Here is a 17112-nt window from a genome sequence, read left to right as displayed (position 1 = left end):
CTACGGCAGCACAATAAGAATATAGAAAATAGAAAAGGGAATCTTTCAGAACACTGTGAGGAATGTAAACCAGAGGCATGCATGCCGAAGTTCGATGAATGCCAGGTGATTAACAAAAGCCGGAATCAGCCGACACGGGAGATTATTGAAGCAAGACGAATAAAAAACTTAGAAGATAGGTGTGTAAGCATCCCGTCTGTATCTCTATCAAAGAAGGAGATAATTTTTCTTGATGGTTTGAACAAAATATGAAAAGTGACTTGCGGTGTGATAGGCTTCTGGGACGATATTTTGATGCTTTCGCAGTATTTAAAAACTGTTTGTGCATAGAATAAACATTCAGTTGAAAGTTAGCGCATGTGTTGCCGTCTTCGTTGTGTCCTTGTCTCGAGCGCTACAGTTTTTTCATCTGATTCTTTCAGTTGAGCTTTATTTCCAACCCAAGCATCTGTTGTAGCGCGAGATGTAAAGCAAACCAATACAGGCGGAACCTTCTTCAATTTCTTTGAGCTGGGTTTCTCTTTTTCATCGTCTACTGCATTAGCCCTGGACTTTAACGGAATGCGGCGAACAGCTTCAATGTCATGTCCCGAAAGGTGAGGAAGCTCCAGATCGTCCGCCGGCAGTTTAGCTTTTCTAGCATGTTTTCACTGACATGATGGGGCAGACCATGCACTTCTAGACTGAGCCGCCTGCCGTACTGGTCGAAGTGTTTTAATTCTAAGTTTTTCGATTTCTTGCTCCATTACCTCGACCTCAAGTTTTTTCCACACGCTTTTCGAAGTCCTGCAATACCTGCATTTTGCTGCTTCATCTCAATAAAGACCTCATCATATTTTGTAGCCATCTTCTACATTGCCTGCTCAACGCTTGTCACAGTTTCTTTTATTTCTTCTAGAGCGTCTAGCCTAACTTTCACTTCAAGTAGCCCTGCAAGTTTGCCGTGCATTTCTGAAATTTCACTTGAAAGATTCCCTTCCGGTACTTCATCGCCGTTTGTTCGATTCTGACCGCTTCGGGTCTTGCCTCCTTTGCAAGTGGCGCATTTCCAGGATTTCAAGGCGGTTTCCGATTTTTTGCCGTACGCGCTTAACGTCACCCCAGAGCAAGTGCCCACATGATAACTGCAACCGCATTCAGAGCACGATAGGTGTGATTCACCGTCATGAACCGCTTTGCTGCAACCAAGACAGTCCGACATGAAAACGATTAGTCGCTGCGACAAAAAAAAAGCCGGTTCATTCCGCAGCAGTGGCAGCAATAGACGGAAAAGTACAAGCTGAAAAACAACCAACCTGCTACGTGAGAAGTGCCGTCTTTGAAACAGGCCAGAACCACTCGGCACTACCGCTGCCGACCATTGCTGCTGATCATGTGACTGCCTCCAGCGATGTCAGGTTTCTTTCGTAGCTTTCTTTGGGTGACGTCACGACGTCTTTTGCCGGTGGCCGGTAGATAAGATCCACGCTGTCAGGAACGAAGAAGGTGCGTCTAGCGATGGCGGAAAGAATCTTGCAACATGAGAAGTGTCGTCTTTGAATCAGGTCAGAACCACTCGGCACTACCGCTGCCAACCACTGCTGCTGTGCCAGGATTCGATCAATCGACATAAACCTTGTCGCTTCTTTTGTCACAAAAAAGTGATAGAACAGCGTGCCGGCAGCTTTTAAGAATGAACAAATAAACACTACAGATTCGCGGCAATATACCACGCTTTCTCTGCAGTGAGCTGTTGCGTGAGTGAGCGCAACAATGATGACCAAAACTCCTTGCAAGGGATCAGTCAATGAACGTAGCAGCACTTGGGGCGACGGGAGCGAGGGGGGAGGGGTGCATTAGCAAACGCAAACGACACACTGAGCTGTTATTTTGCAGAATAAGAAAGGAACATGTAAAATAAACTAGAACATCATTTCTCGAAAGCGTCCCGTTGCCAAGAGGCTGAAGGTAACTGTTCTGCTGTGACCAGATTGATCCCCGTTCGTGCAAAAACGATCTGTACCTGTCTCAGCAAGAACTGTTTTGTTAGACGTTCACTACTAATAAGAATTCACGAATTGCTAGCGGCGTTAGTAATTTTTCTTATAGCTTTTGAAAGGGGGCACATTAGCAGGAATAATGACATTCTGTGAATTTTTCTTTTTGGATTCCTTGCAAAGATACTAGGGAGAAACAGCAATTAGTCTGCATCGATGGGTTAACGCATTCTAATCATAAAATTACACGTTTCACCGAAAACGGAGTTTTTAAAAGCTAAAAAGACCAAAAATGAACTACAAGTGTCGCCATCACCGGCCAATTTCGCAAGTAAAATGCATGCGCCGATATCGATTGTTTTTTCGCGGATCCCTGAGGCTGCGCTACATGTCTGTTCACTTTAAAGTGGTGGCAACCCGTTGATGATGATGACTAAAACTTTATTTTAACTTTGTTTTTATTTATTAAAAGTTTTTTGTTTTTGTGTAATTACGTCGGGAGTTGGAACCCAGAGGCTGGAAAATTCTAAAGTTTACTTTTCTCATCTCTAAATGGCACTTTACTGCCGCAAAAAAAAAGTCAAAATACTCAGGAATAGCCACGGGCTCAATTTTTAGCGACAGCAAGAATTCGTTGGGCTTGACCTTAGTGTCCTTTTGATAACTTTGACCTCAAGGCGTTGAAATTTTGTGAAATTACAGGCAGCTGCATTTTCTGGTGTCTATAAACTTATTGTTATTATGATCTTAGTGCATTTTTGGATGGCCATCCTGCCATTTTTGTAAGACTAACACGAAGATCATGGTTTGTTTCATAGCGCCACAACCCCAACTGGTATTACCGTATTGTATGATCCCGCACTGACTTGTACGGCGCACTTTCCGTCCTTGGCGGAAAGCATAAATGAACCTCACCCTTTAAACTGCTAGACTTCAAGCTATGATTCGCGTAGTCGTTCCGACCGGCCCGTGGCGGGACACAACCCCTCCACCCCGAATGGCGCCCAGGACCCCGGCCCGCAGTGACCGCGAGGCCTGCTGTCGGGCACTCATCGCGTAGGGGCTCTAATTAATTATGAATTATCCTTTCCGAATAATGCGCGGCCATGTAAACCGAGCTGCGTCTGTTTTTAGTTCAATAATTAGCACGTATCGTACGTGCAACTCGGGTGCCTTCAGATTCCCAACGGCCGACGCCTGTTTGCCTACTCCTAGGCGAGGACTAGAGGATGCGAAGTTTCAGTGGATAGGCTTGGAAACCTAACAAAATCCTGGGAAGGCGTCGAGTATCATTCGTGAACATGCTGTCAGTCTAAAGAACTGTCAGCTGCACGACGACAGGATGCAAGAGCTCGTGTTCGCGAATGCTCAACATGCTAGGAGCAAACAAGTCAGTTTCTCGGGATGAAATCTGCCTGTCCGACTCATGTAAACGCTTTTTGGTAGGGCTAAGCGAGCTTAGGATCGGGCTGAGTCAGTCCGAAAGCGGTTGACTCGCCAGGCCCGCCTAAGCAGATGACCCTCAATTCCTTTCACGCCTTTAATTAGTTTACTTATTTCAGTTTGAATGTCCCTGCTTTAAATGACCAATTCAAAGATAGCTTGGTGCGTCTAATCAAAACTTACTGAACCATTTTTTCCGCATGTGTAAGAATAACGTTACTTCAGTGTACACACTGCCGCCACATTGCCCCTATTCACATCTAAGTAGCGGTCCCAAATTACTGCTCTTCTTTATACATTGCGATTTCAAATTTGAAGTATTTTTTGTTGTTGTTGTTGAGAGATGGAATCGAAAGATTTTACATTCAAGTGAAAGTATGGAAGGACCTTTCTACAAAGACACCATATCTCTGCGATGTAGTCCTCCCTAGTGGCAATACATTTACGTTCCCGGAGGACTATATACGTATATTCTGCCTTCCGTCCCTGAAAGATGGCTGTAGGAGGTTTAACATCCCAAAGCGACGCTTGCCATGAGGAACGCCGCAGTAGAGGGCTGCGGATAATTTCGACCACCTGGGGTTATTTAACGTGCACTGAAATTGCACAGTACACGGGCCTCTAGCATTTCGCCTACATTAAAATGCTACCATTGCGGCCGGGATCGAACCTGCGTCTTCATGGGTCTGCAGCCGAGCACCATAGCCACTGAGCCGGCGCAGAGGCCGCCGTCCTAATGGAATGAGAATGGCTGTTTGCGGCACCGAAAGCCCGCACTAATCACCTATTTTTCAAGCATGACGTGCGTACCCTTCAGATGATCCTTCTTCAGAAACAGCGAGAGGTTCGGTTACGCATGGTCCAGCGTGTAAGGTGCATGAATTAAGTATACTGTTTTTGCCAGACCATGAGATGCAGTCACCTGTCGCAATAGTGCTAAGCAACTGGATTTTGACAATATTGTGACGAAGAAGACAAAGCTGGCAGTGACGCGGAACGGAGCGCTCGCGCTAGTCCAGCGGCCATTAAATTATCTCATAGCCATTTGTCAACCGTCTCACTCCTCGGCTGGCCGTCACATAGCAATATCTTGAAGGGATGTATTGCTGCAAAAGAGGATATTCCTAAATTTTAACTGAATAGAACACCTCTTAATTCCATCACTAAACAAAGAAGATAAAGATAAAGTGGGAAAACAATGTACTGGACCCTACTTACATGAACAGAAATGCATCACGCAGATGTCAGTTTCGAACACTTGAAAACTGAACTGACTGCGGCATACATTTCGATTTCATTGATTAAATACAATTTGCTAGTCAGAGAGAAAACTTGCTGGACGTTTCCCACAGAAGGTTCCAGAGATATAAATGCACTCCGGGACGACTGTTTGGGTTCATTCTCACCTACATCTTTTCCACAAAGGAAACATTACAGTAAAGAAGAAACCAATTACAATTACGTCGGCCTTTTCTGAAATGTAAATGATTTCAGTTTAACTGACCGCTAAAGGGTTGCTATTACTCTTTATTTCATGCATTCTCTATAAGGATTGCACAAATATACAAGGAAGAGAATGAGCTGGTGCGACATGCTTGATCTATGGTCTGTAGCATACATGCGTTAGTCATTTCGCTGCAGTTGGTTGGCAAAGTTTTCTTCGGCTTTGTTCCTTGTTTCCTTGTGAGCACATCAGTAGCGACACCACGGGGTATCTCGATAGACGCGCCGAAGGGGGAAGTGCGTTGCTTTAAAGTGACGCCGAGGAAAGCACCATCCAACAATTGTTCTCAGTAAGAATCATTTCTTTCACTTTCTGGCTGCGTTCACATTTGCCCGACAGCAAAAGGCGCGTTTATCGGCAATAAAACTAGATTTAAAAATCTTCGCGCAAGTGGATTCAAACTCGTAGCGTCCTTACCGATGAGGATGGGTTGCCATCGTTTTGAAGTAAATGGCGATGCAACGTAGCCTCTGTGATCCGCGCCGAGAAACCGGTGTCAACGCATGCGTTTTGCTTGCGAAATCAACCGATGATGGCGCCACCTGTATTTTACCTTTATTTTTGGACTTTTCTCGTTTCTACAAGCTCCATTTTCGGTTACAGTAGTCTCTTTCTAATAAGAAAGCGGTACCCTGTCGATACAAGCCAAATTCTATTTGTCCTTGGGGTCCCAGGAACGCACGAAGACCTTGAGCAGGCAACACCTTGAAGTTGTGTGAAGCGCCGCGCTTTATGAGAGGCAAAATTTCAATCTCTCCAAACATGACATTCCGTTGTGCGGTCGTGTTCAAACCCGAAATGCTAAACGCGGAACACGTGGTTAGTGAAATGTAGGTTGTCCGAGTTTGCATGTCGTCCTCACGCACACGGCCCCAATGCAGCTCCACCATTGCAACTATAAACTTAGGCAATTATGTGATACACCAGTGTTAGACGACGTGTACAGGTTGTCGAAGTTATACCACTGGTTACAACTTTCTTTTTACAAAAAAAGTTACATATAACTAGAAAATGACTGCTGGGAAAAATGATTGCATTGCAGAGAACGTTACCCCTCACGAAAAGTAACGAAAGTACTACAAAATTCTAAAAAAATGAAATTTATTTCAAGAAATCAATTACTTCGAAAGCATTATGTAAAATCCTGAAATAGGATGCCCAACCGTCCGCCCTTCCCTTATGGCGCGGATCGGGTGTCCACCGAGACCTGAGACAATTACTGCGCCATTTATGTTCTAGTTTTCATTTACTGTTAACAAATATTTCCTGAAAGTGCGTAAAGTCGATTTCAAAAAGAATTAGCTCTCTTTCCTGCGGTGAATATTAATATTGTGCTGTGAAAGCTACGACCTAATGTGTTGATTCTGTTGTTGACTGCGCCGCACTTTTCCTGTTGCATTTTTTTTATCGAACCACTCAGAAAGGCATTAGGCAGGGTCAGTCTGTCATGAACATTGGCTTATGAGTACGACAAATAAAAAACGGACAGGGAAGCACTAAAAAGAAACACAGAGGCAAGAAAAAACGCATGGCAAGAGCACAGGTGGTGAGCCTGTGCGTCTTTTAGTTTCTTGTTCCTGCTCGCGACACTGCTTATCTGGGAATCACCTTAAGTACCTTACCGCATCGCAGCTACTCATCTCCTCGATAAAAAGCTGTGATCACAACTGGGAGGAGGCAAAACTTGATTGGTGTAGCAAAATGGTTTGTACCGCGCCATCTATTGGTAGAAAGTAAAGTGTACAACCGGCTGCTCGCTAGAGCTGGTATCCAGGTGACGCCACCATTGATAAAAATGGAGATCGATGGTTATGGCGCCTTTTTCGAACCACACATTTAAGTAATACGTTTGGTACCTTTGTAAGTGGAAATATTTCGCAAAACTTCAGCTTTTATACTAGATTTAATGAAATGCGTCATTTCACACAGTGGCAACACGCTCAGCTCCGGTTTTATGTGGTGTTTGAGAAAGTTATAGGAAGGGTTCACTGCATTACTTAATATGGAGGAATTGAAGCAAGCGGCTCTCTAGTGGCGTGATGAATATTAGGGTCTAAGGGGTTTTTTTTTTTTTTTAGGGAGTATGTTAACCAAGTGAAGTGCTTGAGAGAGGAGGCGTAGTGAACAACAAATTCCACGGCTGTCGCAGAAGGAATGCGTACTCCAATTGATATTTGACTGGGGCTATTATGGCCAACTCACTTAGATATATTCGTGCTCTGCGGTAGCATATTGATTCCTCTGCTATAATTACCTAGACTATAGAGGGGAAAACAATCTGCACTACGAAAATTTCAAACTCTTGGCTATTCTTCAGTCCCAGTGCGCGCCGAAACACGGGCGCCACTAGGTGGAGGCGACACAAGTCACATCCGCTCAAGCCTTCAACAAGGCAAAGCAGATGGCAGCTCATGCGTGCAGCCGACAGTCGTTTTGGTGGATTTCTCTGTTGTAATACTCTTCTCTGAGCTACGTAAACCTTCGGCGTGCTTAACGGGCCTTTCTAAGTGCCTTCGGGTCTTCATTCTGCTCAAGCCGCTTGAAATCGTTCTGTGGTAAATTTATTTTATAGGTCAAGTGAAGGAAAGTTTCGTAATTTCAGTTACATGTTTTCGCTTTTTTAAACTTGGGCGGGAAAAAAAGGTTCCTGAAAGTACAGATTCCCATCTATGTGGAAAGTTAAACCTCATACGTTAAAGACGGCCTGATTAGCTGCTACTTAAGATTGCATGCCTGCAATTGTATAAGTAAAGATGTGAGGAACGAACACTAAGAGTACTTGCTGTTGTAATATGATACGTGTACTGATTATGCAGGCGTAGCTGTGTAATCTCCGTGAGCAAGCTGCCCGATTTCATGAAATTAGTTATAGTAAATAAATAACTAAATAATCCACTTAAATTCGCATAACGACCGCCTAACATAGGGTTTTAGTTTCTGAATTGAGGAGGGCGAGAATTGCCTAAATGGCACCGTTGTCGTTATAAAACGCCTATCTATTTCACCTGCAGCTTTCACTGAAAGTAAATATCTCAAACACAAACATATTTTAACTAAGTGCTTCCGTAGTAGTCATGCAAACCACGACATGTCCAACAAACTGTGATTGGGCGTAATTCGGGCTAAAAAAACTCGGGCACATCCTTCAGCAGTCTCTGCTGAGGGCCATATGCAAGTTACCGACCGCAATATGACCAATCCGGGCCAGAACCTTCCAATTTTTGTCATTAATATAAAATTGGCAGGCCCACTTGTCCAAAATTTTTGTTATTTTTTTAAAGCAGCGGGACATTTTGGGCTAGTTGGTGCATAGTCGATTAACAAACTGCAGCGCAGTAGAAGGCGAGGGCAGAGAAGTGGAGAAGAACATCACCTATCACGCTTTTCTGCATCGCATGGAATGTAATGTCCCTGAGTGCAGCTTGCGTCTTAGTGCTTCACGTGGCACATTTATTCAACATAAAGCGTTTATTTAAAACAAAAGTATGAGGTATAAAAATATGTTCTTTATAACAAGTTCTTATTTTTTTAGTCGTTATTTAAAGCAACGATCGAACCGTAGGTCGTAGCGAGAATTGCAATGTAATGTTTATGTTCGTTAAAATACTTATTGTTTTGTGAAAGATGGCTTAGAGCGCTCTTATTGCCAGTTATGAGGGATAGCACTACCCTCCCTTCAGCAAAATTGCATTTTCAACGTATTGAGGGTAACGTATCACTCCGTTGCTACAGGGCTGCCTGATAGGACTGCGGAGACCAAAGGCTGCCTTTTGACCGAGAATAACTAAGGCCTAGAGTAAGCGTGTGTGAATCAAGTGTGGAGGCTATACGTTGCGTCTATCTTAGCTGCGCATTGCAACGTATAAAAAAAAACGCATCGTTCACCCGAGAGACGCAAGCACTCAGATCACAGTGCTGCACAAAGTCGTTAACGATGATTCCGCGGCTGATGGTAGCTTCATGGCCCTGAGAAAAAAGGCAAAGCGCATATGAGTGAAGACATGCGCTCATCGAGAACGTCTGTGGTTCGCATGGTGCAAGACTGACCGGCACGCAATGTCCTGCTGCTGCCGTAGACTTCTACTACCTATCTCAATCGCCTCAGCAGGCAAGCCACGTCTGTGTTCCTTGAGACTCTAGTCCCGGCAGTAATCAAAGACGGGAGGGTGAACCGCTGTAGAAACGTCATGAGTATTGATCTGACCATGAGTGAAAGCATCGTGAAATATCACGCGCGAAAATACTGGACACTGGCCCAACGTTCTAGGCTAATGACTGACATTTAAGGGTACTAATTTATTGAGAGTAGCGTGCTTTATATATTAATGTGGTCCAGGAAATATATACCAGTAATTAAAAAAAAATAATCAACATTCCTACAGACTAACTAAGCAGCTACTGATCTTGTTTTCAGTGTGAAATTTAGCATACTTGGTTCAGCTGGTGTCACATAAACCACAGTTCCTAGCCAACGTTCTCGGAAGTTTTTGAGTTGGACGCTAAGCAATGTTTTCTTGGCTTTCTGGTGTATATCTTGCATATTGCGAGCAAACTGCAGCAACAAGGTTTTCTCTGTTGCACCTTTGAATGAAGCTTGTACATTTTAAATATATTTGTGACCTCCGAAGCGCGCAGGATTTTGATTTTAAACCGATCATATACTGCGACTTGCGTATCGTTTTGCATTGGTCACAATACTTTGGCTAATTGCTCAGTGTGCATGGGAACAGACTCAAATTATGTTGTTTTGAGTGCAGCGGCCTCTTCACCTTGAAATAATTCCGTGTTGCATTGGCCTGAATTATTACGTTCGCTTCTGCACTCATGTATCGCCCAAAATCTTTACTGCACTTTCTTATAACAAAATAACAATTGTTTTGTTCTATTAACAACCTATGGAGGATTGACGTCCATAGTTTTCATAACTCTTCCACTTTTGTATGGCCCTCATTTTATTCTACGCAGCAGCAACCGACTTTAGTACTGCAAAGGCGGTGGCAAGTAAACATTGCAAAAGGTAAGCCATACTGAAGACACGCTTTTTTAATGCTCTAGAGGTAGCGGACTTGTTTCTTCCATATGAAGCATCAGGAAACCACTGTCATCGACGACTCAGCCATTCCGGGTCTGAAATCATGCCGCACCAAACATAAAAACAGAGGTTATATAGCTAAGTTGTGCTGGGAAGGCCGCCGAGACCTTAAGTAGGATTTTAGTATGAAAATAACAAATAGGACAATAATTCATGGTCTCAGATAGACCATATTATATTTCCAGCTGTAGTGCTCGTGCATTTAGGTTCCACTTCGGCCTGTTCATCTGTAACCTCCGGCATCATAACGCCCCAGTAGGAAACACCTTGCTTGCCGCGAAGTAGTACACGGCAGCGTTATCTATTTTCGACACTATTTTAAGGTGCTTGTTTTTATTTCACTACATTTTTACTGACTTATAAGTTCTTTTTTCTCATTGGCAGTTTTCACTGTATCGTACTTCCCGAACTATGAATACAACTCGCTTTCCTCTTCGCAGCTCTATCAGAACACGTCAACGATTTTTTTTATATGATTACATTCCACTTTTGTTGAGCACCCAAGTAACACAATAAATACAGAGTGGCATAGTTCATTAGAGTTTTCTGGCCATGAATCATGACTGCTTACATTGAAACAACAAGCTGTTCAAAAGAAAACGTACGTTTTCTACTACTCATCAGTTTGCGTCCATATCGAAGCTACTTTAAAGCTTTCTTGCCAGCACATGCAGCATGCACTGGTTCTTTGCAACAACTAAAAATAAGGCTTGCAAAGCCGTGGTTTTCATTTTTAAGAGCATTTAACTCTGTTTAAACAGGTCACTCACCTCTCATCAGTGTCGCAGGCGGGTTTCACCGAAACCGGGATTCTTCCAGTCTTTGGAACGAAGAATTAGACAGGACAGCGAGGTATTAATGTACAGCTTCTTATTTTGTTCTTTTTTATAACCAGTTTATTCATTTTTTGTTCAACATAGCTCGGATATGTACAGTCGGAGCGACCACAGCGCTTCTCACGGGAGCCACTGGAAAACTCGCCATCAGCCTGTGGTCGGCATCGTCAACTCTATAGAATATGCTCTCTAAACATGACGTTTGCACACGTGCGCACGACGACTCCAACAGCACTTTGTTCGACATAGTCTGTACAGGAACTCGGGTTATATGTTACAGATACAGCCTTGGTGAAAAAAAATCGACCAGTGCTTACAATGGAGTGGTAAAAAAAAAAAGATAGCACATCGGTAAGTTTCTTTAATTAACGCACTGCTGTGCTTTCTTTGCACGAATCGCTCGTTCCATTGTCTGTCGGTCGCACTCAGTAGCCTGCGATGTGTTTTGTGGAAGGTTAAATAAGTTCTGTTTCAGGATGGTTGGATAAAGCGCTATTTCAGGCCAGAGATAAAACAAAAACCGAGTTGTAGTAGAGAACACGGTTTTTAGAAATGCGCCGAAGCAGATGCAGAGTTTTGAACGTAACGCTTCCTTAAGCATTCTAAGCGGCAAAATTATAATAGTACCAAAAAGGAGCAGACATCGCCTAAGTTGGTACATTAATCATGCAAGAAAAAGTATTGGGAAGAAACGCATCAAGAAAAAAAAATAGTTTCGTTACCATGGGACTTTACAATATCTGATTATGAGCATGAAATCAAAGCATGGCCTTGACAGTACAGTGGCTTGAGCTAAAGAAAGTTCTTTTCCTGCTTCTTGGAGCATGATTTGTTTCTTGAAATGGTGGGCTTATACTATCATTGCAACCGGAAGTTCTCTCGATATGGTAACGCGCATTCCATACGCTTCATGCTTCATGATATGTACTTTCGTTACAACGCGGGTCAATTTAACCAAACTTTCATTCATGTCCAATCAGACCTGTCGATATTTATATTCGAGCTGACGAGTAGGTTAGACCAATGAGGTTTCTTGTTCTGCGCCAGTGTGAACACGATTCGCACAATGATGTACAACAATGTTTGCACTTAATGATTGTGAATGTAGGTATGGGATCTAAGCGCTTCAACTTTAGTGCTTAGTTGACCTTCACGTGCACTGACTAGAAAGAATGCAACTTGAAAAAGCCCCGCTTCCTTCTTACTAACAAGGAAGACAGACTGGAAATTAGAAGTTGAACTTGTGGAAATTAGGATTATAACTTCATCTGAAATGACATATTAATAGTTTGCGTAGCGTTTAAAGATTGGTCGAAACATTGTGACCAAGAGGAGCGCCCAGTTCGTAATTACGCAGTGTGCGAGAAGGACACATCTGCCCGTATTTTGGCGTTCTTATTCTTGAGTGTAAAGGAAAACGAGAATGGTATCTGTAAGCCATCAAGAATATTGTGCTTACATGTTGCAAACCGTCATATTATATTGGACGGTCGCTCAAAACTGTATTTTACATAGCAGTGTGATCGCGTTTTGAGGTGGCCAGAACCTTTTAAACTGACACTGCGCAAAGTGCAGTCTTTATTTTATCTTAACGCTATGCCAGTTTCCTTTACCGTATATGCGTCGCTTTGATATTATGATTAAAAGCTCGTAAACGCGCATTTTTTTTTTCATCACACTGCTTATGACTTCTTCGTACTCAGCCTTCAATGTGAGTCAAATCCTCATTCCGAGTAATTTCGCGTGCAGTTTGTTCATTGTTCTATGCACACATTATATTCAGTACTAAAGGTGGATGCTTACTGGCATTACGATGGCTCTATCCTCACGCTGGTTTTACCCAATTTATGCAACTTTAGGTTCAACAGCCCCATCGGGAGCGTGTGCCTTTAGCAGCAACAGCCTGCGAAGGAATTTCAGCTTGTGCTTCGAGAAGTGCAGAGAAGCGGCATCGCTGCGTCATCGGCTCACAGCTACTAAAGCAAACAGCTCTTCTCCTCCCAAGTACTTTGGAGCGACCACGTAACGCTTGAAGATAACAGAAAAGCTGCCTGATCAACACCAGTCTTTTATCCGGCATTGGCGATAAGACCATTTCCTTGGGATACTATCCTGAATAGCATCGAACGAGGAGACAAGGTTAGAGTGAAGACGCTAGAGAAGATTTGAGCGTGCGAAACCTACAACGTAGCTGTTTATTTAGCATGGAGCTGTGGGGCATGCCAAGTGTTTAGTTTAGGACTAAAATGACAAGTTAAAAAACCCCAGACAAGCAAGCACGTAAAAGTAATAGTAAACAAAAAGAGCCTGAAGGACGAATAAATCTTAGTGTTTCCGAATCAGCAGCAAGTAAGGCCATTCAGAAGCTGTTTTCACATCTTTGATATAGATTTGGAAGGCCATTGTGAACTTGTTTTTTTTTTGTTCACTTCAACGCACATCATTGGACTAGAAAGCAAGCAGGAAGTTAAATATAAGGTACAACCGTTACCGCTCGGAGTGCCTGCATTAAAGCTCACGTAGGTTCCAAAAATAATTTTATAAGTAGGAGAAAGCTGCAGGATAATGCGACGTTAACGGTACGCACTGAAATGTTCTGAAGTAAACCAAAAAAATTCCGGCATTATGGTGCTTTTCAAAACCAAATTGATGGCTAGGAAATTTACTGAAGACAGTGTTAAGAATGCACTTCAAATAAAAACTATTATTTTGCACCTTCATCTCGCCGCTTCGGACATTTCGTGCACAATACCGCTCATGCCTTCAACTGTGGCAACGAGTGCCAGTCGACTACTCCATTCGAGCTCCACGTTAACGCAGGAGGAAAACTTGTAAGGGTGGACACCACCAGCCAGGAGTGCTTGTTCAGCCCGGTCCTTGAGTGACGACGTTTTGAGTCCTGAGCACCACATCCGCTTTGTGTCGTTGGCGTGTCGCTGCTGCGGCTATTGCACATTGCGTGAGGCATCGGCGCTGGAGGATTGTCCTCAATCCACGCAGCGGAGCGCGTCGCCTTTTTTTTTTTTTTTACACTTCCGCAGGTATTCCTAGTGGGACCACCGGTAAGCGTAGAGAAGAGCCGTGCTCCAAAACAGCTGCTGGGCGGAACAGCAACGGAAGCTTGGGACGTTTCTGGACGAACCTGATGCTGGATGACAAAAAAAAAATGCAACTGCGCTGTTCATTTATCGCTACCAAACATCTAGCACGTACCATCCGCCTTACTGGAAAGGTTACTATGAGCCACTATGTGAAAAAAAGCAAAGGCAAGAAATGAAAATGTGTTACACAGCTGAACTTATCGAAAACAGCAATCTACAGAAACTATTTATCAAGAAGTACTTTTTTTTTTTTACAAGGAAGAGCATGACGTAATGGAAAAAGAAGAGTTATATAAGTGTTTCGAAGCTTATACGAAGAGGTTGAAGTGACAAGCACGATGAAATCACGTGATGAAATCAGCACGCATGGCCCGCTTAGATAACGGAAGTTGGAGTGCGCCTTGTACAGCGAGCAGTACAAGGCAGATGATCTGCGTCTCGTATAGGCTACGTCCACTATTACCTTGTGCAAAACTCTGCCCCTGACACATTGCGGAACAACTAGCGGCTAACCAATTTGAAACGCATTTCGAGGCTGGGACATACAATACGCTCATTTGTGAATCAATACGTCGAAAAGAAGACGCTATGTAGAGCTTAGATAAAAACGTCTAATTCCGAAGTTGCGTATGACGATTACTTGATCTTAACATTTTTTTTTACAAAGTTATTACGAAGGGCAAGCTATGTATGTCTATTAAGATATTGACGAAATATTTCGAAATTTAAACATTTTAAAAAATTTCCTCATGTTCTTGCGATAAAAAAAAAGAGTTCAGTGACGAAAACCTTTATATTTCCAGCAATGTTTATTCAGCGCGGAAAGGAGAAAAAAGCGTTAAATCACAGCGATATGCAGGAAATATGTCGGTACTATTAACGAATAGCTTAGGAGCAAGAAACAACGCATTTTCGCTTGCTATGCATTAAGGTTTATCAACATGTCTTAACCCCAATTATGCCTGCCTCAGAATTACAGTATTCTCGTGCGTGTTAGAGCGTGAGCAATAGTACCCTGCATTAAAAATGAATACATCTAAAGTTTCACTATGCAACGCCTCAGTGGAGTGTAAACACCGGTGTGGGCACAGTTTGCTTGTGTCCATGATTGTCAATGCGAGAATGACCAGCACTTGGGTTGTAGGCTTTTTCTTGCGTGCAATGTCTGCTGTTTTGTGGACATCAAAGTCCTAAAGTTGCCCCTTTAACGCAACTGAAGGAGGCCGAAAGATGAAAACGAAAAGCTCGCTTTCTGTGGGCTTAATGCACCGATGCTGTAAATTTGTCGTCCGCCATACAGCTTACGAACAAAACATTCACTTGACCAACTATTTACCTTATATTTGTCAGTGCGATAGCATTCGAAGATGTTATTGCCTTTACCGAAATTGACGCCGTTTCTGGCCTCGTGACATCACTTCCCTCTAGCCAGTGGGCGAAAGACAAAATTTTTTCCCGATGAGGCATCTAGTTCTACTGCATTAAAATGTCTTTTAGAAGAAATTGGACTATCTTTTACTTACATGTGCCTCCTCGATTTCTTTCTGGTGGCTCGAAATGCACCCGATCAAGCGGTCTGTGCCCTGACCGGCTTTGTTCGTTGGGAGGCAGTCCAACGCCTGTAAAAAAATCACAGATACCGTTATCGTTTGAGCGGTATCGTGCAACACAATGTCACTTCATGTATTCCACTAGGTGCTTGCAAAAACTCCTATTTCTGTTGTGCAAAATTTCTGTAATGCTCATCACACTAGGCCATGCTCTAAACAGCAACCAAAACGAAAGATACAAGTTGCTACTTCATTAGGATGACCCTCTGAGTAACAAAACGAAAAGTGAGCACAATTTATAATGAAAATGTCGACAAAAACAAATCCGCACTGCGTGATTATGTCAGTTGTTGCCAAGTGATCGGCAAATTAGTCGGATAAAACTATATGAAATTTTCAGCCTAGAATGACGTAAGATGTGCTAAGTTTTACTCGAATTCACTCCGTCGCTTTATCTATTGTCCTACCTTGAACCTGTAAATAAGCAACCAAGTTCCTTCTGTTCTTACTTCCAACATGTTAAAGCCAACTTTTCACGGTCACCTTCACCCTGTCTTCGGTGCTTGAAAGATGTGGTTGTTTTAGGCAGGTACCTCATCTTTTATGATATATACAACACGAAAGCTTTTAATTTCAGGCAATATTTTGTGTCTCGAAAGCAGCAGCATTTTTCCACAGTGGCACAGAACTTCCGATTCACACTCCGGTAAGCGAATATACCGCAAAGAACAATCGAGGCTTTCCCGCTCAACTGACCGGGCTGCGGAGAGTCCTGGGCGTTCTCGTCGAGGAACGACTTTGTGGCTGTTATCGAAAGGTCCGCTTGTGCCCTTAACCTCTGCAGGTCATCTCGGCCCGACACCTTGGCTGAAATCGAGTTAAAGAAAATGGATGGCTGAAGTAAGATGTAATTGCATCTCTGTTGCTGTGTGACTGTGTATATCCGAGAAACCAGCGCCCCAGGTAATCACAACGAAAAAAAGATATTACCAGTACCACATCCGCCATTGCTGTCATTACATATGAAGACCAGATAGATGCTAATCACCGCGCTTCACTTTTAACAGAGATAAGGAATAAATACTGCCTTCCACAACGAACAGTGACATGTTTGCTGTGATAGGACGTTGTATAATTGACCTTCCCTTGCCTTCTGCTTGTATACTAGTCTAAGAAAAGTGGTACATACTGGCTTAAAAAAAGCATTCCATGCCCTTCGTGTGGCAGCTTATGTAGAATACCGGGTGTTCAAAGTTAGGCATTCAGGATTAAAAAAACATAAACGGAGAGTAGAACACAAAAGCTCTTTTGGTAGCTAGGCTATGCGGGCAGGCGAACACAAAGTGAGGCGGGAGTAATTGTCGGCGTCAAGCTCTTTATTATTTCAAATCGATTAATAAACTTTTAACCACAGTGCTCGCGGGCATGTTTATGTTGTTGATTAAGAGGTGATAGTATTCCCAGACTTAAAATTCTCCGGTTGAGCGACCGGTCAAATTCCCTACTTCTTTTTCATTTTGAGCTATCGAAAAGGAAGAAACGCCCTACGCAACAGATGCTTCGCACTAGGGAGTAGTCTTGCGTCTACTGACGCCGCCTTGCATGCAAAT

The 17112-nt window shown here is 43.2% G+C and overlaps 1 protein-coding gene across 2 annotated transcripts in view; it reads right to left on the bottom strand.

The window, feature by feature from the left end:
- Positions 1–11762: 11762 nt before the first annotated feature.
- LOC149342897 (lachesin-like) overlaps positions 11763–17112 on the bottom strand; it is a 136692-nt gene continuing 131342 nt past the window's right edge. For both annotated transcript variants that reach the window (XM_089542256.1, XM_089542257.1), the window contains 3 exons: positions 16259–16369; positions 15476–15571; positions 11763–13999 (listed from right to left, as the gene is read on the bottom strand). In XM_089542256.1, the coding sequence (XP_089398382.1) occupies positions 13899–13999; positions 15476–15571; positions 16259–16369 (308 nt within the window). In that variant the 3' untranslated portion in view covers positions 11763–13898. The remainder of the gene's footprint in view (positions 14000–15475; positions 15572–16258; positions 16370–17112) is intronic.

Source organism: Amblyomma mixtum, chromosome 5 (genome assembly GCF_055824585.1).
Source record: "Amblyomma mixtum isolate Tamu chromosome 5, ASM5582458v1, whole genome shotgun sequence".
Taxonomy (NCBI): domain Eukaryota; kingdom Metazoa; phylum Arthropoda; class Arachnida; order Ixodida; family Ixodidae; genus Amblyomma; species Amblyomma mixtum.
The sequence above is the reverse complement of the archived record's forward strand: the minus strand, read 5'-3'. Positions and strand labels throughout refer to the sequence as shown.